This window comes from Tripterygium wilfordii, chromosome 18, assembly GCF_013401445.1.
Source record: "Tripterygium wilfordii isolate XIE 37 chromosome 18, ASM1340144v1, whole genome shotgun sequence".
Classification (NCBI taxonomy): Eukaryota; Viridiplantae; Streptophyta; class Magnoliopsida; order Celastrales; family Celastraceae; genus Tripterygium; species Tripterygium wilfordii.
Genome location: NC_052249.1, coordinates 2,361,655 through 2,383,562, shown reverse-complemented (window position 1 = coordinate 2,383,562; position 21,908 = coordinate 2,361,655). Strand labels below are relative to the sequence as shown.

Genomic DNA, 21,908 nt, shown 5'->3' with positions numbered 1-21,908 from the left:
TATAGAATTCACATGATTAATTTGAATTGATTTATCTATGTAGCCGACCTCAAATAATACTAAGTTTCAACAATCTAACACTCTAAAATTTTAAATTAATTGCGAGCCATAAGATATTCTATGTTCAATACTTCGATTGCCTTAGAAAAAGGAAGGGAAGTGATGCAGGGTCATGGGACTGACAAAATAGAGAGCGTGTACGAGTTCTATTTAGATTGGGATCACAAGGCGATTTGACCCCATGTAAGCTAAAAAAATGTCATACTTTTAGTTTTTTTATCATTTTTCTATAACAAGTCAAATAGTATCTTTTATGTTAGTATTTTTAGTAGTTTTAAGTATTTTTTTTATTAGAAAAGTTATGATTTAATTATGGTCTATTTTTCTTCTCAAAACAATTATGGTCATCAAAGAGTCTGTAAAATTAATATAATATATAAATACTGTTAAAACTCTTTTCTTTGATAAAACGACAGAGGATAGCATCTGCAGCAAAATAAGGAATTTTATACAAGTGATTTGGTGAGGTCCATTCAATTGTGGTAGTTGGATGCGTTTGGTGAAATGACTCGAGTATGCAAGCAGATAGAATATGATATGCCGTATGCAAGACTCCAGCGATCGATCACATTTTTTTCAATCAAAAAATAATTCATTCCTATTCCATTCCAACAAATATTTGCATAGCAATCATTTTAATCCATCATTATTATCATCATTATTCCATTCCTTAATGTAATCAAACATGTCATTGTAATGGTAATTTCATTACCATTATCATTCTCATTCCCATTCCCAACCAATTCCCAACCAAACGTAACGTAAGTGGAATATGCTAAATGGTGATTTCATTACCAATCCCATTCCCATTCCTAGTGCCAACCAAACGTAACTTAAGTGGAATATGCTAAAACCTAAAACAACCGCTGAATTCAATAGAAAACCTTTCCTTGGAATGGATCCCTTACCGATATCCAACTGAACCGTCAATTCCTCTATGAAGCGATTTTTGGTGGGTATAAGACAATGTGGATAGGTGTGCTTAGAACAAGTGCCTTAACAACCACAAAACTAATTACCTCCCCCATTGGCAATCAAGTCTTTGTAAACAAACTGGGTCCTACTCAATACAAAAGATTGCCTTGCCTTTTACATTTCTTGATTGGCTAGCAAATATTATCCAATTCCTATCATTTTATTTTCATTGGCAACAAAAACAACAAGAACAAATCCCTTTTTCAACTACCAAATACTCCCCAACCACTCACCAAACCTACCCACATCCAGGTAGTATGTCATCAAACTACCAATACCAGAAATTGAAAACCCCCTTTATTCACATAAAATAGGATGAACACGGGCAGAATCTCGAACCTCATTTAGCTAACAAACAGAACATTACAAAACTTAAAGACAAATTCCAAACATTCATAAACCCTCTCCTAATTGATCCATGATGCTTCTTCACTTAGCAATTTTTTATGCAACAGAAATTTCAATCTAACTTCTTATTTCAAATAAAAGAGGCGGCTACCTCAGTTAAGAGAACAGCCGGTTTGTGTATTCTCCAACCCAAATCCAAAAACAAGATGATATCATCTAGGAAACTTCTTTAGCAGCTGCTATAACAGCCTCAGGAGTGATGCCAAACTCCTTGTATATTTTACCTGCAGGTGCGCTAGCCCCGAACCTGTCGATTCCGATAGCCTTTCCTTTGCTCCCAACTATTTTCTCCCAACCAAATGTTGTTCCGGCTTCAATGCTTACCCTAGCTGTTACAGCAGCCGGTAGAACACTTTCCTTGTATGCATCTGATTGATCATCAAAAAGCTCCCAAGATACAAAGGACACAACTCTTACAGCCTTCCCTTCCTTTCTTAGTTCCTCAGCTGCTTTGGCAGCAATTTCCAATTCAGAACCAGTTCCCAACAAAATAACATCTGGCTTGTTACCCGAAGAATTGTCTGAAATAATGTAACCTCCCTTTTCGACTCCTTCAACTGAAGTTCCGGCAAGTTGGGGTAGCTTTTGTCGAGACAGGGCAAGGATAGAGGGTCTCTTCCTGTTGAGGATAGCAACCTTGTAAGCACCAGCAGTCTCATTTCCATCAGCAGGGCGTAGCATCAAAATGTTGGGCATTGCCCGGAAGCTTGCCAAGTGTTCAATTGGTTGATGAGTTGGTCCATCTTCTCCCAGGCCAATTGAATCATGGGTCATAACATATATAACCCTAGCTTCACATAAAGCAGAAATTCTGATAGCAGCTCTCATGTAGTCAGTGAATACGAAGAAGGTAGCACAGTATGGAATCAGGCCAGGGCTGTGAAGAGCAATGCCATTGCAGATAGCTCCCATACTATGCTCCCTAACACCAAATCTAACATTGCGTTCTTCTGGTGTGTCCTTTTGGAAGTCCCCAAAACTTTTCAGCAAGGTCATGTTGGAAGAAGCAAGGTCTGCACTGCCACCAAGGAAACCAGGAAGAACTTTTGCAAGAGCATTAAGACATTGCTGGGATAGATTTCTGGTTGCATCAGCTGGGCTCTCAGTAGTGTGTGTCTGGAAAAAGACAACCAAAAAAAAAACTTAGATGCGGTATATTCAATTGATAGATACTAGATCAATTTCTTCAAACTTATTAAGGAATGAGATAACTCAAATTCAACTATCAAAAAGCTTTCCAAAAGAACACATTCACATTCATAATCAAATAGCCAACTGTACAATATCTGTACATCACAAAAAATCAACCCGGACGTAAAACAAAGAGCTAATGGAAGTATTTAAACTTAACTCACCGGAAGGGCCTTCTCCCAACCAGCAGGTAGTTCACCTGTGATGATAGACTTCAGCTCTGCAGCATCCTCCTTGTAATTCTTCTCATACTTGGCAAATTTAGCACTCCAGTCAGCTTCGAGAGCAGCACCCTCAGGAACATGACGACTCCAATGCCTGCACAAATTCCGGATAAGATAGAGCACACACTGAAGAGTGAAGAGCAGCCCATAAAATGAACTTCCAGACAATGCCACTGAAAAATAAATCAAACATACTAAACATAATAATTGGGTGAAAACATCATAAGAACTCACTTACTTTTTAACATCCTCAGGCACGTGGAAAGGCTCGTAAGGCCATCCAAGGTTCTTCCTTGTTGCATCCACCTCCTTAGCACCAAGTGCACTCCCATGAACACTGTATGAGTTTGCCTTGTTTGGAGATCCAAAACCTATAGTTGTGGTCACCTATGCACAAATGAAACCAAAAGGCACAAACTAATTTCAGAGCTAATGTTAATGCAAATGTGATTCTTCAGAATGTCCTACTAAAGCTCAAAAAGAGTCCTTTTAAGCTTCTGTGTACATAAATGTACTCTTTCAAAAAGTTTGCAGTAAAGTTGCTTGAAACAGTAGCAAATTTTCAGTAACAAAGATTAGTACAGAGGTTTATAGAGGAATCGTTACTACAGGAAAAACTTACAAATAGCTACATGTTCAGAAATTATCTAACCTTGATCAAAGTTGGCTTGTCCTTGACAGCCTTTGCTTCCTTGATGGCAGCACGAATTTCATCATAGCCATTGTTCCCATTTTTCACCCAGATAACATGCCACCCAAGACCCTCAAAACGAGTGTCAACATTCTCAGTGAATGCAATCTCAGTGTCACCATCTATGGAAATGTGGTTGTCATCATAAAAAGCTATCAGCTTCCCAAGACCCCAGTGCGCAGCAAGGGAACAAGCTTCATTTGAAATACCTTCCATTTGACAACCATCTCCCAATATACAATATCTACCCACAAAAACAGAAACCAATTAAGATAAAGCTACAAAAAATTAAAATGGAGTGATGCGATCCAGGCAGTGTCATACGTGTAGTGATCAATAATCTCATTGTCTGGCTTGTTGAAACGAGCAGCTAGGTGCTTCTCAGCAAGGGCCAAACCGACAGCATTGGCAATACCCTGCCCAAGGGGACCTAAACAGAAATTATTTGTACAGCTATACAAAACAATAAGCCATTTTGAATCCCCCCACACACACGCATGTATGTCTACATATTTGGCTAGAATCTAACCAGTGGTAACTTCAACACCGGGAGTCTCAAAGTTCTCCGGGTGTCCAGGGGTTTTGCTTCCCCATTGACGGAAGCTCTTCAAGTCCTCCTCCTATTAATGGACACAAACAACAAAATTTTAATGAAAAATAACATCAACCAAATTCCGATGATAATGTTCGCTCCACAACTTGGTCCATTTCCAACAATATACAAGCATGGGATGGAATATCCCTACATCAGAAGTTGCCCAAAAAGTACAGACAACGAATTACACGATCTAGAAGAAACTAAAGCTTTACAAGATAGGGGCAAAGAAAAGGAGCTTGTATTGCAAACAGACTTTAGACTTTAGCCCATCAACGCATGGTCGAACTGGCCTTTCTGGGTAAACTACTTGACTACAACTTCTGAACTTGATAAGCAATATAAACAAAAAGAACTCAACAAGACATTCATAAATCCAAAAACCAGATCAGTTTCTCGCAACAGAAGAAAACTTTTCAGTAGTATTAGTAGATTCAACTGAAGAAGACCCAAATTAGAGTCAATTTGCCAAACATAGGAACCTACCTTGACACTATCGTAGCCAGCGAGGTGAAGCAGAGCATACTGCAACATACACCCGTGACCAGCGGATAAAACGAAGCGATCACGGTTGAACCAGTAGGGGTTCTTGGGGTTATACCGCATGATTTCATCGTACAATATATGACCCATCGGAGCACATCCCATGGGTAATCCCGGGTGACCCGAATTCGCCTTCTCAACGGCATCAATGGCCAAGAATCTGATTGTATTAACCGATTTCTCCACCAATGAAGTCTCGGCGGTAGCATCGAGGGTCTCTACTGCAGCTGCTCGGACAGTGAGCTGGCGAGTGGGAATTCGGAGGCGGGAGTCGGCGGCGCGTGGATTCTGAGAAGTGGTTGACTTAAGGCCAGAAAATGCAGGGAAAGAGAGGTTGGAAGGGGAGAGACGGTGGTCGGGGCTTTGGTGGTGAGAAGTGGCTCTAGCAAGAAGGGCCTGGGAAAGTGTAAGAGAAGAAGAGGAGGCCATTGCCAATGCTCTGAGAGCGAGAGAGAGATGGATTGCAGAATCTAGAGAGAGAAGGAATCAGTTCTGCGTGATTTTGGGGTTTTATTAATCTTTTTAGAGAGAGAAATCAAGAGAGAGAGCGCCAACAACTCTTTGATCTTCTCACCTACACAAAGGGACAGGTAGAATGAGAAGAGCTGACCGTTAGATTGAAGAACGAGCCATCCTGACCCTTCACTGTGGGTAGGAATTTGGAAAATCCTCTACCTTCCAATATTTTTTCCTTCCAAGTCATTTTTTATATTTTTTATTAGAAAACAACTCCCTATACCTTTTATTTTTCTATTTTGTGGGATGAAAATACATATTTTTCACAGTCAATGATGGACCAATCTTCTTCAGAAAAGGCAATTTACAAAAAAAAAGAGTAAATTTGACAAAGTATATGATTATCTTTTTATTTTCTAACAAATGATTTGTATATGAATGAAAAAGAGTTCATGGAGTAATGCTACGGACTTTCAAAATATGACTCATATCTCAACGGTCGAGAATTTTAATATCTTTTTCACATTTAATTTAATTTTTTGTTGCATTAATTCTTGTCTGCAACAACAAAATATACATAATCAAAACTATCAATTTTTGGTAAAATCTTAAATGCTATTCTAAGCTTCCAAAATTCTAACAATTGATAAGATCACATAAATCGTAACAACATGAATCCTCAAGTCAATGATGGAAATTCCTATATAGCCACGATAAATCTGTATCTTGCATTGCTTTCTTTTGAGTTTGAAATATGTTAAAATTTAAAAAATAAAAAATAAAATAAAATTGGTGGCCAAGGGAATGTTGTCATTAAAACTTGATTAGCTAATTAATCACATGATTCAAACATCATAAGTTACAAATCAAACTCAGCATGTATGTATATCAGTATATGTACAACAACAAACAACAATAACAGAAAGCCATATGAGACTGCCTCTAGAGCACAAGAAAACTGCCGCCTCAAACTACACAATTATAGACAAAAGCTTTAACCTTGAAACATCAGAAGTTTCACATAGTCACTGAAAAAAGTGATTTAAGATTCTACCCTACCATCCTTCACATAGCATCAGCAGAGCAGGGAAGAAGGTTGGTTCCCCAAGTCCTTCCTATGTGGTTGTGGGTGCAATTATCAGCACACTTGCTTGCACAGAAAACAAAGGCAAAACTACAATTCGAAATTGGGATGATATTTGACCCTGTATGGCATATCATCTCATCTGAGCCTTCTTGCTGTCACATCAGTTTAACGCGTTTATAGTTTGTAGCACAATTTCGGATTCCTCTACTAGTCACAGAATATGGTGCTGATGTTGATCGAAGGGAGGGTGACTTGTCAATGTATGCAAATCGTTCATCACCATTCCAGTACAAAATGACTCGATTTGTGCAAGAATGTGACCAGCTATCACCTGTTAAGAAGAGGGAAAAACAAGTACAAGAAGGCTCTGAGGCAATTGAGAGAAACTAGGGAAGAAAAACAAAATGGCGGGTGAATGCAACCATGGCATGGACAAAATTGACCACAGAGGCTACATATTCAAATTCAAGCAAGTCAGCAAATGTTTAAGGATGAAGCTTACCTAGTGCAAGACTTAGCTGGAAGGAACCTTCTGTATACTTCGTGGTCACTTGATTCAATAAAACCACCTGCAAAATGGGATTTGGTATTCCATAAATCAATAAGGCCAGAAAACAACAAGACAAGGAGTGTGGCTAGGATGCCACTGCTCTCGATGCCACTCTCTCACAGGCCACAGCTTATGGGCCTTACTGCCAATGTGAGACAGTGAGAGCATGCCCTGCAAACATCATGGCATTCAAGTAATTCTCACAAGATAACAACGCTAATGTTTGAGATGTCAAAACGCATAGAAATTACATTAGCGGCAATGTGCATAGGCATGTATGCACATGGACACAGCACAAATCACTTGCAGAGAATTTAGTTTATGCCATCTGACAATATCACATTCAGGGAAAGAGCAAGGAAGGAGGCAACTTGGGGAGGAGGGATGCGACAAAATCAAAATGCTATGAAAAGAATACTTCTTACCGCCAAACTGAAGTTTTTTGCAAGCTTCATCAATTTTAAAGCCATTCCACTGAGTAAACGAGTTCTAAGGGCCATGTCATCAAAATCTTGGCGGAAGTGGAAAGTAACACTGTCAACAATAACAATCTTCACCTGTCATAAAGAATAATGGTCACAAGGGATAACTGAACCACTTCCAAACACATGCAACAATGAGAGAGAGAGAGAGAGAGCCAGATGCTAGTTGGCACAAATTCTTAACTTAGCATGCTATTACCATATACCTACATCTTTATGCTCAGAAATGAACTTTTCTAGATAATTGATCACGGCTATTTGCTCTGTGTAACTGCAGACACGGAAATAATATATTTTTTCCAGAATATCCTTCGGCTGAATTTTAATTCCAGAAGGTTGAAAATCCTTCTGCAAGAATCTATTATACTCTGACATGTCCTCTACGCATGCTCCAGCAATTTGTACAACTCTCTCCACCATAAAGCTGCCTTCCGTATCTAGTATTGCATGAAAGCAAAGTGTTGTGAGCTTAAAGTGTAATTAGCAGCTTGTTGAACGATCCATGAGAACCAGTAACAAATTTATCAAACCTACCTATGTATATAGCCTTTCCTCCTAGGCCACCACAATCAGGTGGAATTTGAACATTGACAGCAAGCTGAATCCTGAGAATTCAAATACAAAATACGCATCGCAGTGAAGTTCTTCAGCAGTGATTATAGGTATAGTGCATGCATGTTTCAACTGAAGCCATGAAAACCAAATTAGAAGGACAATGTCTCATACCCCAACTGAGTCTTACCAATGCCTGGTACTCCACCTAAAAAGATTGGTATAACAAGTCAAATAAATGGACAACATCAAATGAAATGTCATTCCACCGACAAATGATTCATTTTTTAACAGATTGATGGAGGATGTAGTCATATTTTTGGCACAGAAAGAAGAATGCACTAATATTAAATGGTAAACAACACCCGTGTACAAGACTCCCGCAATGGGCGGATTCGGGTACATGCAAGATGTGTGTAGACCTGACCCCTGCATAATATGTGGAGAGGTTGTTTCCGGATATTGAAGATGTGACCTCTAGGTTGCACCCCTACAACTCTACCATTGAGCCACATGAATGCACTAATATTATATGCTTAGAAAAACTGTACATGCAGACACTGGTAATGATGCAATAATTCAATCAGTCGCGAACTCAAAATGAGAGAAAAATGATGACTTACCAATTTCAGTAACTTCTTTGCATTTAATTCCTCCACCCAGGATATTATCTAAATCTGCACAGGATGTGGTGATGTGAGGCAACAACTCTTCCTCGTGCAGCATGTCCCATGCATTCCGCGCACCTGTATTGAAGAAAACTTTATGCCATTAAGGATCCTGGACATTCAAAAGGCACACTGAGTGCATAAACAGTAGGTGAGACATTTTGTTTTATTTCTCTACTATAGAAAAGGGTGAAACACAGAAAACTTTTCTTCAGTCGTATGCATCATTTGTACGAAAAGTTACGTCATGACTCGTGAAAGGAGCTTCTAATTTATGTTAACCTTTTCCAAAAGTCATGGGAAGATAGAATCCATGGTTTAACAACTAATGTTTCTCATCAATTACCATGTGAAAATATATACCATTGACAATTACAGAATTTTTGTTCATCCTTTCCAACCGACTACCATGTGATGCAACCTTCAGGATTTCAAGAGCTTCATCATCTGAAATTTGTAGATCTGTTTACAGACAAGTAAATAACTGTTGGATTAACGAATATTACACAACAAAAGAAGCTATCAACAGTCTAAAGGAAATCAATATGGAATCCGTCAAATGATTCATTAAGCTCTTCTAGACCCATAACTTCATGGATGTTACAGAAACCATTAAGCTGGGGATAGTAAATTTGATGGGGAAAACCAATCTGATCAACCACCAACTTTCCTGGGTAAACTGGCACAGTCATGACTGGTTTGACCGTTCCCCATGTTTAAACCTTTTTGAAGGCACCTTTTTGTTATCAAATCAAATTGATATCGAGTTGAAAACCTGTGGCCAATTTTAAGTCCAAACATTGTATTCTAGGTTCCTTTTCTCCTTCTCCTTTTCCCTGCACAGCTTCAGATGTCCCAACTCCTAACATACTGTACCACACTATCTTATACACATAGTCCCAGAAACAGAAAAAATTAATCAGCCCGACAAAAAGTTGAAAATTCGGGTATACTGGGATGAATCAAAATTTATGCAATTAATTCCAGCCAAACCCAAAGTGGCAAACACCCAATACCCTAACAACTAAACAAAACAACCATATCACACAGAAACTCCATAGCTTGCAAGAATAAATCCGAATTTAAAATATGAAAATCGCAATAGGCATTAAAGGAACTGAAAATTTAAGAAGTATAGTGTAGATATGGACCGAGTCGTGGTAAAAATTGGATGTGAACAATCACCTCTGGCGAGATCTGAAGAGGAGACCGAAGAAAGTGAAGATAGAGTGGTGTAGCCCGCTGATATGAGCTTTCCTCTCTGCGATGCTGAAATTGGCAGCCTTGACACTTCCATCTCTCCTCACACTCTCTGTGCGCTGTTTCGCGCCCAAAACACTTTCATGGGGCTCTAAATTCACTGTGTTGATCGGGCAGCGTTGAAACATTCGGGTCGGGTCTTGCAACCCATCTCCAATTGGTATTCCTGTCATTTGTTTTAGTAATACACAATAGACACCCCTCAACTTTCAACCATTTTCACATAAACCCCCACAGCTATCCACATAGTTTAGAGGTCTATTTGGTAAAGCGTATAGACGCTAGCGACGTACTATATACGCTAGCATAGATCACTGTACTAAACACTACCATATACCTTTTTACCAAACGCTAGCGTAGACCCCTTTACCAAAGACTAACATATATGCTCAAAACATATATAACTCCACCAAAACGATTTTATTTTGAACATACATTGGCGTATAATAAAATTATCATGTATAAGCTTGAATCAGTTTTATAATTATCACCAAACATCCAACAACTTATTTAACACTTTATATACTAACTTATTTTTTTTTAAAATATAAGCTCTATCAAAGAGACCCTGCAACTAAATTTTGAAAAACAAGACAAACAAATACCTTTTAGAAGGAGACTTCATGCCCTCTCAGTTCACCCTAATTAATGATGGTTAGTAATGCTCTAATTATGTTATTCTGAACTTACTCCTTTGAAAACAGTAGATATTGCTTATGGAGACTTCATTGACTTGTGAACATGATAATGGCAGCAGAACATTTCTCACCTTTTACAGTTTACAGAACAACTGGTAGCATCATTCCCTATCCAGATATTAATATCTAAACACAGATGCCTCCCAATCCAAAATATGTCTCTAACATCCCCAGTTGACTCTACAAGAATATGTGAAAATTTGCTTTACTTGCAATGTCACATTTGGTGCAAATATTCTAAAGCTGACTTGACTGAACATTTCGCGACAAGCTCCAAGCCAAGGCATCAATGTAGCCAATCTTGAATGCACACGTAAAAGCTCGACTGCAGTTTCTCTGGTACCTTGCCACAATCATATTGGTTTCTTGTACAATGCTCCGAGCATTGATTTAAGTGACCAGCATCAGAAACCAAATTCATTGGGAGATCAACGATTATGTCATTCAGTGATCACTAATTTAATTCCCCAAAAGATGCCACATGACTGGAAGAGTTTAGTAGATGCCGGCTGCTGCTGGCTATTGTTGTTGTTGGAGAGATGCTTGGATGATAGATGTAAGAGAGGGATGGATCCGAGCCTTTCTCAATGAACGAGCTTCACTTCTTCCTTCAGCATATTCTTCTCCCAGAGGCCACCTTGGCCGCAGATCATACTGATAATAAAGCAAATACTTATCAATTGAAACCCAGATGAAAAAACTTGTAAATAAGTGGCAAATCATTCCCTATATAAGCCAAAAAAAGAAAAAACGCAGAGTATTCGTAATGTCATTAGTAGCACACAAATAATTCAATCTCACTTTCAGGTCTGTAATAACTCTAATTGTCCAATCTTCTATTTGTTTCCAGAGCATCCAATTAGCAATTAGTGGCTCTGAAGAGTGAAGACCTTATTGGCCTGTATCGAGATAGGTAGAACTGAACTTGAGCAGCCATGGATGTTTTTCATTTTTTAAAATATATTTATGGTTAATAAGCTCTCTATATTTTAAGCACTCATAGCCACAAACAAGAAAGGGGAATTGGAAGAGCCAAAATAGCACAATTTTTAATGATAATCCTCTGAAATTTGACTTCGCTTGCAACAGAGAAACATAAATGACAAGACATACACATCTATGATGAAGACAATGACAACAAAGTAGATGCACCAACACCAAAAGAAAAAGAAGTTTTCTCATTGGGCGGTATTTGAAGCAAAGAGCGGCACAAAACCAAATCAAAGATAGTTTCACAAGGTTAAAAACAAACCACAAAATCTTCAGGTTCATCAGCAGGCGGTGGAGGGTCAAATCTTCCCATCCGAAAATGCTCAATTCCAGTCCAAGCCACCATTACTCCTAGTCAGATGAAAATCAAGAGACTTTTCAGGAATAGAGATGAAAGAGCAGATAAAGCAAAAGAAGAAAAAAAAAATCCCTTTGCATGCATGCAGCTTTTCTTAGTCCTATATACGTTCAAGAACTGCTGATACAGTAGTTCCAGGATAACTTTCATGTGAAGTTATACATGTCAAAATACTTTATGCAAATGGTGGAACCAAAAGCGAGGACTTATGTTCACCATAAACAAAGCACCTTTTCCTCCATCATTCCGGAAGTTAAAAGACACATCTTAGCACATGCTGATTGCCAAAAAAAGGTCATGAAGCTACCAAAGGAAAGCACATCTGCTCTGCGTGAAAGAAACAAACAAACAAAAAAAAAACACCTTTGCGCTAACTGGCAAGATTGTTGAAATTTTTTTTTATATTTTTGCTATACTACGGTGAAGTTCAAATGTGCACAAATTTCATGATTCAGTCCAAGCAAGATTAGCCAAATGGAGGTCATTAAATCTGGACTATACTTGTTACATAACTTCCGAAAAAGACATAACCCCTTTTCGTAGAAAGGACAAAAAAGGAATCTGGAGGGGAAGGAATGATGAGGCAGAAAAAACAAGAGAGCCTCCCCATCTCTTTGTTTACATCAAATTTGGAAGTAGAGAAAGAAGGGCTAAAATGAAAAGTAGATGGTTTTGGTTGTAAGTTCTCCCTCCTGAGATCCTCCGCCTCTTTAGAGGATTGGTTTTGGATTGGAAATTCAGACATTTAACTTACCATTGTCAGTACATAAGCTGGGAGGCGGGCAAACAAGTTGTAGGTTGCTCCGCTTGACTACCTGATCAAGTTGTGTCCTCACATACTGATTTGATGCAACACCTCCAGAAACCACCTGAAAAAGGCAAATATTGTGCACGGCATGCCCGCCCATACATGTCAGGAAACCTAGCAAAAAGACATAAAGGAACGAGGCAACTAAATTGAGAGACCAAAATTCGCTGCTCATGTTACCATATATTTTAAGGAAGGCTCCATCTTCTTTGCCCATTGAATTGCTCGTTCACACCTTTCCTCTAAATGCAATACTGCAACACGCTGCATGAAATTGTCTTAGGAAAAACAAATTATATTGGGAAAATGTGATAGTTAAAATGGAAAACCTTGTCCATGAACAATTCACTAAGCTACGAAACTGTTTAGAAGCCGTTCTTCCAAAATGGAAAATTGAAACCTGAAAAGAGGCAGCAATATCAGCTCGGGAACTCCTGTCTTGGGTACTTGCAGAAGAAATGGGAATTTCAGCATTGCTGCACACAGCAAGTTATATATCAGTTGTCAGTGAATTGGAAAATAAAGAGACAACACAAACATATATCACATTATTAACTTCTAGTCGAAGCAGTTTATGATACACATATTTGTTGTAATCATAAACTGCAGTACTTGATGCAATGCCCTGGTACTGTTTGCAGTCAGATCATTGTCAATTACAAATTAACCACAACTCCACAAACCATCTTTTTTTTTCTTTTGAGCAAAAAATCCTACATCAATGACCTCCTTTCTTCTCAGGCCAAAAGCACAACGAAGAAATTTCCCCGTATCTCTAGCAGGTTCCTGATAATTTTATCGACTTAGCATGACATTTCTTTAAAATTAACGTCAGATGATGGTTTGTATATGAAAGAAGTCCGGTCAAATGATGGGGTAATGACTGAAACTCCCATAAAATGACTGCTAATAAATTTCAGAAATTGCAAATATTAACTCTTTGATTATGAGGTTTTACTAAAGTACCAAAACTCTTTTTTTTCCTACCCTCTGGCAATGTGAGAAAATAAATGCACACCAAATAGAAATCATGATAAGGGTAACAAAACAAAGTCCAACAGAAGCTGTGCATACCTATTGAACTTACATTTTTTGAGATTCGATTGCCAGCCTCACTTGAGTCTTCAGACCAGCATATGAAAAGTTGCAGTCTTTATGCTGTTTCATTGGAATCTAAAAACAAAAAAAAAAAGAAAAGCACTGTCATATCCAATAGCACAGTGCATATAAACATTGTTAACAGGGACCTAAGTGAATGCGAATAGCATAATCGTTCTTATCAAAAACTTAAATTTTAGAGAATAACTAACTGAGAATTTGATTGATTGGGCATCACCCTCGCGAGCAAGCTCTTCTATAGCAGGCCCACCGCTCCTTCTCAAATCAAGGCCAAGCCACTTTGCCGACTTATCATATGCCTCACCAATTGCATCATCAATTGTGGTGCCAAGTTGTATATATTGACCAAGATCACGAGCAAGAATAAGAAGATTATGTCCTCCTAACAAACAAACAAGTCCAAACAGCAGGTATTTGAATGCTTACCATTATCAATAATTCAATACTAAAACTTAAATTTAGTTCACGGGAATTGAGGTTTCTTGAAAGGAGTGTTTTTCTCAAAGCTGTGCAAGTTAATTTCTTTGCAAAGACTACAACCATAAATGGACAGAAGAGGCAAAATTGCAGTAACCATCACGTTCAAATTTCTCTCAGGAGTGCAAGATAGCAACACAGAGTCAATAGTTAAACCAAGAGAAGCGAAATAAACATAAGCAATATTACATGAGTAGGGCATTGTTACCTGAAATAAGTAAAGCCATGAAAGGAAATTGCAAGTCTCGCTCCATTAACCTTGAATATAAAAGAAATATATTAACCAAAAAAACCATCTTCTACGACAATCTCGAGAGTGCACAAGACCATAGTCTTTGCACGATTACGAAGTTGTAGTGGATATAAATTTTAGTGATGAAGGAGCACAAATTTGGTGATTGTTATCACGCCCTGAAGTGCATCCTCACTCCTTATGCTGTAGGAACTTGATGTTTTCATACCTGGCTACTAGAGCATGAGCCTCCATATGATGGATACCAATGATTGGGAGATTGAAGCAGCCAGCAATTTTGCGAGCTTTCCGCACCCCGACTGCATTGCCATTGCACAAAGAAATAAGTCAAGGAGCTCAAATTTTCCTTTTTCTAAACATAATGTTCCATCCCAAGAACTAGAAAAAATCAAGAATTTAGATCTAGGTTAAGTCAAAGATAGAATAAACTGTTGGAATTATGAGAGAATATTACGTTTCTTGTAATTATGGGTTGTAAATATTCCCTTTAATTACTTTGATTTAGTTTCCTAGAATTAGGTTGATTTGATTGATTTAGTTTCCATAATTTAGGGCTCTCAATGTAACTATATAATGTACAACCTCACAACATGAATATATAACACAAATTATTCAATTCTTCTTGGTATCGGAGCCTAGGGTTTTCTTTATCATCACTGTTCATCGGCACTGTTCATCGGTGCTATTCAGACGGTTCACAGTACTGTTCACGAGCAGTTTTCTCGGCTTTTTCTGGCAGCACGTATCTCTTTTGTTTTTCATCGACTTCGGCAGCTCTTTATCTCAAGCGTGACTCTGTTCGCATCTGTCTCTTTTCGCACACATCTATCCCAAACATATTTGTGTGTATCTGTCTCTGCGCGCACCTATCTCTCGTCGCGCGTGTCTATCAGTTTCTCTTAGCGAGTGTTGCAAGTATCTTTGTTGGGTTATCTTTGGCAAATCTCTGTCTTGGTGTATCTCTGCCAGTCGTGATTATTTCACGAATTGATTCGACTACTGCCTAACTTTGGGTAAAATTTTACGATTTCTTGGCTTGCACTGTGGCAATTTACTTTTGCCGAGATGGATTATAGTCATCTTTCACCAGATTTGAGCCAGCTCCAGTCCCAGATTGCTCAGCTACAGTCATCAGCTGTTATTGCTGCAGGTACTCCTACTGCTTTCCATGGTAAGTCAGGGAATCCCACTTGGATTTTGGATTCTGGGGCTAACAACCACATGACTGGTGAGCCTTCCACCTTCACCTCTTCTGTTACTCCTATCAACCAATCTGTCTGTATTGCTGATGGTACTTCTCTCCCAATTCGTAGTCAGGGCAGTGCCCGTTTGTCTCCGGATATTACTCTTCCTTCTGTTTATTATGTTCCTAAATTTACATGTAATCTTCTCTCTGTCAGTCGCCTTGCCAAACACCTGAATTGTGCTGTTGTCTTCTTATCTGACCGTTGTTTTTTACAGGACCTGACTTCGAAGAAGATTTTTGGCAGGGGGTTTGAGCATGACGGCCTCTACTACTTTGGTGACCCACCTTCATCTGATGTCTCATTGTCTAGTCTTCAAGCTTCCACACTATCGGTTCCAGATCCTTCTACTTTATCTTCCTCTGTTCTAGATCCTTCTACTTTATCTTCCTCTGTTTTTTCCCTTGCTACTGTAGATTTGTGGCATGCTCGTCTAGGCCATGCAAACTTTCAATATCTATGTTCGCTTTTTCCGCCTTTGAATAAAGCGTGCAAAAATTTTAAATTTCATTGTGAGGTTTGTGAATTGTCCAAACATACACGCACTTCTTATATTCCTCGCATGCGTCGTTCTCCCGCTGCATTTGACCTTGTTCACTCTGATGTCTGGGGACCATCTCCCACTACTGCTTTTTCTCAACATCGTTATTATGTTACCTTTATTGATGACTACACTCGATGTACTTGGGTTTATCTTATGAAAAACAAATCTGAAGTCTTTGATCATTTCACTAATTTTCTTCACATGGTTAAAACTCAATACAATACTGTTGTTCGTGTCATTCGGTCTGACAATGGCGGTGAATATCTCACCAATGAGTTTCGCACTCAACTTGCTCAAAATGGGATCCTTCAACAGCTCACGTGCCCCTACACACCTGAACAAAATGGTGTCGCGGAACGCAAGAACCGTCACATCATGTCTGTCGTTCGATGTCTTCTTCGAGGTATGAATGTCCCCAAAACTTTCTGGCACTTAGCTGTTCTTACTGCCACATACCTTATCAATCGTACTCCGAGTCGGGCACTTCAGGGTGCAACACCCCTTCATGTCCTTCAGCCAGGTACTACTCTGTTTTCTCTTCTTCCTCGTGTGTTTGGCTGTACCTGTTTTGTTCAAAATCGTAGTCCCTCCCGTACCAAACTTGATGATAAAGCCATTCGTTGTGTTTTTACCGGGTATTCTTCCATGTCTAAAGGTTATCGATGTTATGATCCCGTTTCTCGTCGCTTTTATCACTCTTTGGATGTTACTTTTTTGGAGACTATTCCTTTTTTCTCAGGTAGCCCTCTTATATCAGAACCGACCGTGGAGCCTTCTCTCACCATCCCAGATCAATCATCACCTCCACGACCGATTTTGTTACCCGAGTCTTCCTCCCCTTCACCTTCTCCTAACTCATCATCTACTCCTAGTGCACAATCTCTTGTTCCCTTTGATCAGGTCTATACTCGGCGCCCGTCTGCTCCTGCCCCTCCGCCAACGTCTTCTCCGGAATCAGGTACTTCCCTTTCTCCTGTTTCTGTTCCTCGTTACCCCACTCGTGATCGTCATCCCCCTTCCCGTTTTGGATTTACGAGTAGTACTGACCATCCCATTGCCAAGTATTTGTCTTATCATTGTTTTTCAGATTCCTATAAGACCTTTCTTGCCAAGCTTGACTCCGATTTGATCCCTCGCTCTGTCCACTCTGCTCTCCAGAATCCTAAGTGGGTCTCTGCCATGGAAGCAGAGATGGATGCCCTACAACGTAATCATACTTGGGACCTCGTTGATCTTCCTTCTGGTGAGAGCACTGTTGGTTGTAAGTGGGTGTTCACTATCAAGTATCAGGCTGATGGTTCGGTTGATCGCTATAAGGCTCGTCTTGTGGCCAAAGGATTCACTCAGATTCCCGGCAAAGACTTTGGAGCCACGTTTGCTCCAGTTGCGAAACTTACTACGGTTCGTCTCCTTGTTTCTCTTGCTGCTACATACTCTTGGCCTCTACATCAGATGGATGTTAAAAATGCGTTCCTCAATGGGGACCTTTCCGAAACTATCTACATGGATCCTCCACCAGGTTTTCACGGCCAGGGGGAGTATTCGGGGAAAGTATGTCGTCTCCGGAAATCTCTTTATGGCCTTAAGCAGTCTCCTCGGGCATGGTTCGGCCGCTTCAGTGAAGTTGTGCTTGCTATGGGGTTTGTTCAGTGTCACTCGGATCACACATGTTTCATTCGTCGCCAGTCTCAGGGCAAGTGCATTATTATCTCAGTCTATGTTGATGATATCCTTATTACTGGAGATGACTCCCCAGGTATTGTTCAGGTAAAGGATGATCTGCGAAAGTCCTTTGATACTAAGGATTTAGGTCCCCTCCGATATTTTCTTGGCATTGAGGTTGCTCGTTCTCGCCGTGGCATATTTTTATCCCAGCGGAAATATGTTCTTGATCTTCTGCAGGATACGGGTATGCTTGGTTGTAAACCTGCATCTACTCCTATGATTCCTAACCTCAAGCTATCACCAGACTCAGGAGATTGTTTATCAGATCCATCAATGTATCAGCGTCTTGTGGGACGTCTTATTTATTTGACAAACACAAGACCAGATATCACGTTTGCTGTTAGTGTTGTTAGTCAGTACATGCATTCTCCACGTACTTCCCATTTGGATGCTGTTTATCATATTCTCAGTTATCTCAAATCTTGCCCTGGTCTCGGATTATTCTATGCTTCTGGAGAGATGTCAGGTCCACCATCTAGTCTCTCATGCTACATACCATCTGATCTCTCGGGCTACACTGATGCTGATTATGCGGGTTCCATAAGTGATAGGCGTTCTACCTCTGGCTTCTGTACTTTCCGGGGTAATCATCTTATCTCATGGAAAAGTAAGAAGCAAGCAGTTGTTTCTCGATCATCAGCTGAATCTGAATATCGTGCTATGGCTCAAGGTACATGCGAAATCATGTGGCTTCGTTCTCTCCTCACTGAATTGGGTATTTCTGTAACAGACTCGTCCTCTTTATTCTGTGATAACAAGTCTGCCATCATGCTATCATCCGACTCAGTTCTTCACGAAAGAACTAAGCATATAGAAGTTGACATCCATTTCATTCGGGAAAAAGTTCGGTCTGGCATTATCACTCCTAGCTTTGTTCCTTTATCGGCTCAGACTGCGGACATGTTTACTAAACCAATAGGTCCTTCTTTACTTAAGTCATCTCTTGTCAAGCTGGGTCTCGTCAATCTCTTCGCACCAGCTTGAGGGGGAGTGTTGGAATTATGAGAGAATATTACGTTTCTTGTAATTATGGGTTGTAAATATTCCCTGTAATTACTTTGATTTAGTTTCCTAGAATTAGGTTGATTTGATTGATTTAGTTTCCCTAATTTAGGGCTCTCAATGTAACTATATAATGTACAACCTCACAACATGAATATACAACACAAATTATTCAATTCTTCTTAAACAGCAAACTTAATTGTAGCTTCTGTCTCAGACCTGCCTATTCAAAAAGAATCTAAATGCAAAGCCATTCCAGTGACAATCACATAACATTCTCCTTTTTTCAGTAGAGCTTTGCATTATTAATTTTTCATACACTAGTTATTACAGTAGCGAAGGGTGCAAGGGTACAACTCAGAGGTCACAGGTTCATTTTCTAGGAACAGCCTCACCATTATGTGGGGGTAAGGTTGTGTACATCCTGCATGTTCCCGACCTCGCCCATTGCGGGAGCCTTATGCACATGAGTTGTTTAAGCTTTAACCTAACTAGTTATAATAGTAAGCTCACCATGACATTACAAAAGACCCTGAGAAATTGAGCCAATTCATCTGGTCTAACAACATAGAATCCTTACTCTTCAAATTGGTTGGTACCAATTATCTAGGCACAACATTTTATGGCCCATGAATCAGCCAGTTAGGAGTTGGGACAAGAATGACCAGACAGGAAAAATAAATCTTCTAGTGTTCCTATAAGTAGACTTGAGCCACCTCACATAGTTTTGGCCATAATGAACAACTATATGCATTAAAGGAAATTTCATGACAATATTGCCCTAGCAAGATGGACTTAGGGCATTGGAGCACTTTAGCAATAGTCTGAGTCATATGCACCTTTTCCCAAAAAAAAGAAAATTGGAGAAAGAAAAAGCTATTACAATTCAATTACCACGAAGACAGAGACTTAGGCCAGGACCAATAGTAACGGCAACAGCAGATAGATCCCTCTCGGTTAAATTAGCTTTATCAAGTGTTTCCTGCACAACCTGCAATGAACAAGCATCAGTAGGCAAATGCCAACTAACAATCATACACATTCAAAGAACCAAAAAGCTAGGGTTGACTAATTTACAAAACTTCTACAAGATTCTCCAAAAAAATAGCAAGACGATTGCAAGTGACCAAAACAGCAGGTTAGAAAAACTATAATGCGATAACTGATAGCCATAACTGAAGAGCTAAGTATCTGATGGCCAAAATAGATGTCAACATATTTAAGGCATATGAGGATATACCTGATCGATCACTAGTGAGTGTGCTTCCTCAGCCATTTTGGGAGCAACACCTCCATACTTTGCCAGCAGTTCTGCCTTGATTGATGAAGGATAATAATCAGTTCAAAGCATGAACTATAACCAATAAATGAACTTAAAATTGCTTTTTCATCAAATCCAAAGAATGCACAGAACATAAGACCTCCTATAAAGCACTTCACGTACTTTTTAACTACCATCAGAAGCTATGAAGCTTATATGGTATCACTTATCAGGCACATGATGGTTTAAAGCCATAGAAACTTTCATGACAAGACAGTAATATTTTTTTCTTCGATTAGGTAATCACATTTTGTACAGAAATTTTGTTTAAACAGCTTCAAAATTGATGAAATAATATATGATCCAACAATTAATCTTTTTAACTGCCATATCTCAAGACCTCTTGTGTAATTTTTAGGCATATACACCCGGCAAAAATAATCTATAAAATGCCTACCGGAAACCTATAAGCTAATAATCGACACTAGAAACATATCCAAAGCTGCAGGGTACACTTAGCTCAGTAAAGTCTTATTCCAACTACATAAGAGTTCAAAAAGGTAAATCCTTTTATCTACATCTCAGTTGAATTCACAAGCCACCTTGTTCTATTTCACAGTTTGACCCACAAATTATCAACCACCATCTTTTCTGCAATAAGCAGAAACGGCTTGAACCAAATTACTTCTCTGGGCAACGGTTGCCAAACATGCCAAATCCAAAAGGTACATGCTTTCAAATTGTAATCAACTTGTAAATAATAATAAAAAAAAATCATCTAATGTTCCTGAGCAAACAACCATAATTCGGGCAATTCCAACGAGACCACACAACTGAAAAGAATTCAAACAAGAAAATACCAATATTAGAATTAAGTGAATACATAATGAAACACGGAAACCATAGGTCTAATGGAATTGCTACTCTCTGAAGCAATAATTGTCAATCAATAAATACAATAAACATAATACATACCTGAGAAGACACAACCTGACTAAGAATTTCACCATTGCTTTTAACCTGAAACCATAAATACAAAAGAAACCAGAATCCATTGAAACAAACCAAGCACCAAAAAAAGGTACCCATCTCACGAATACCTCATAAAGTGATAAAGAACATGCAAAATCACTTACAACAGCAGCCGCAGTGTCATCACAGCTCGTTTCAATGCCGAGAACCACCAAATTATCATGACTATCCATAATATCTTTTTGGGCTTTTGGGGAAACAGAATTTATCAGAGTAGAGTAATGGATTGATGAAGAATTGAGAGAAAAGCCGCCAGGTGACCATTTGGGTCTTAGCTGCTGCGGCTTGCGGTGGTGGTTTAGGGTCCTGAGAGATGCTAATGCGCTGTGAAACGAGGGTTTCAGGCGATAAGCCGTCGATGAGAGTGACAATAGCATGGACACCATTCCAGAGTCGCAAGAGATGTACATAGCAAGCCGCAGAAACAACGGAACAACTTTGGATTAACGAACTGGAATCTGCAACGGCATCGTTCTCGACTCTCCATTCAAAATGTTACGTACGTCACCGTATCCACTCATTTGCGTCAATTCGACAGCTTTTATTTTTAAAAAATGTATGGTTGGGGTCGGACCATCATGTGTCTACTAAATATTTACATGTACGATTTTAACCCAAATTAGATTTCGACAATACTTAAATGAACAAATTTCGA

The 21,908-nt window shown here is 39.2% G+C and overlaps 3 protein-coding genes across 4 annotated transcripts; all 3 read right to left on the bottom strand.

The window, feature by feature from the left end:
• Nucleotides 1–1,308: 1,308 nt before the first annotated feature.
• Nucleotides 1,309–5,212, bottom strand: LOC119984335 (transketolase, chloroplastic-like). The gene is made up of 7 exons (XM_038828234.1): nt 4,631–5,212; nt 4,079–4,169; nt 3,874–3,979; nt 3,511–3,793; nt 3,097–3,245; nt 2,799–2,952; nt 1,309–2,559 (listed from the first exon to the last, which is right to left on the bottom strand). Exons 1-7 carry the CDS (start codon nt 5,114–5,116, stop codon nt 1,600–1,602), a joined length of 2,229 nt encoding a protein of 742 aa, XP_038684162.1. The 5' UTR covers nt 5,117–5,212; the 3' UTR covers nt 1,309–1,599.
• Nucleotides 5,213–6,182: 970 nt separating this feature from the next.
• On the bottom strand, nt 6,183–9,822 carry LOC119983930 (DNA repair protein RAD51 homolog 3). Of its 2 annotated transcripts, XM_038827664.1 has the most exons (9): nt 9,668–9,822; nt 8,846–8,944; nt 8,438–8,560; nt 7,989–8,022; nt 7,797–7,867; nt 7,473–7,699; nt 7,206–7,337; nt 6,733–6,799; nt 6,183–6,561 (listed from the first exon to the last, which is right to left on the bottom strand). In XM_038827664.1, the coding sequence occupies exons 1-9, from the start codon at nt 9,777–9,779 to the stop codon at nt 6,386–6,388; spliced, it is 1,041 nt and encodes a 346-aa protein (XP_038683592.1). In that variant the 5' UTR covers nt 9,780–9,822; the 3' UTR covers nt 6,183–6,385. The 2 variants fall into 2 exon arrangements, with proteins under 2 accessions (XP_038683592.1, XP_038683593.1); XM_038827665.1 differs by lacking the exon at nt 8,846–8,944 and having other exon boundaries at nt 9,668–9,816.
• A 569-nt stretch (nt 9,823–10,391) lies between these two features.
• Nucleotides 10,392–21,766, bottom strand: LOC119984649 (probable tRNA N6-adenosine threonylcarbamoyltransferase, mitochondrial). The gene is made up of 13 exons (XM_038828708.1): nt 21,358–21,766; nt 21,197–21,241; nt 20,201–20,275; nt 19,855–19,951; nt 14,654–14,744; nt 14,401–14,450; nt 13,907–14,097; nt 13,684–13,769; nt 12,997–13,072; nt 12,777–12,860; nt 12,543–12,657; nt 11,693–11,781; nt 10,392–11,094 (listed from the first exon to the last, which is right to left on the bottom strand). Exons 1-13 carry the CDS (start codon nt 21,661–21,663, stop codon nt 10,960–10,962), a joined length of 1,440 nt encoding a protein of 479 aa, XP_038684636.1. The 5' UTR covers nt 21,664–21,766; the 3' UTR covers nt 10,392–10,959.
• Nucleotides 21,767–21,908: the final 142 nt, after the last annotated feature.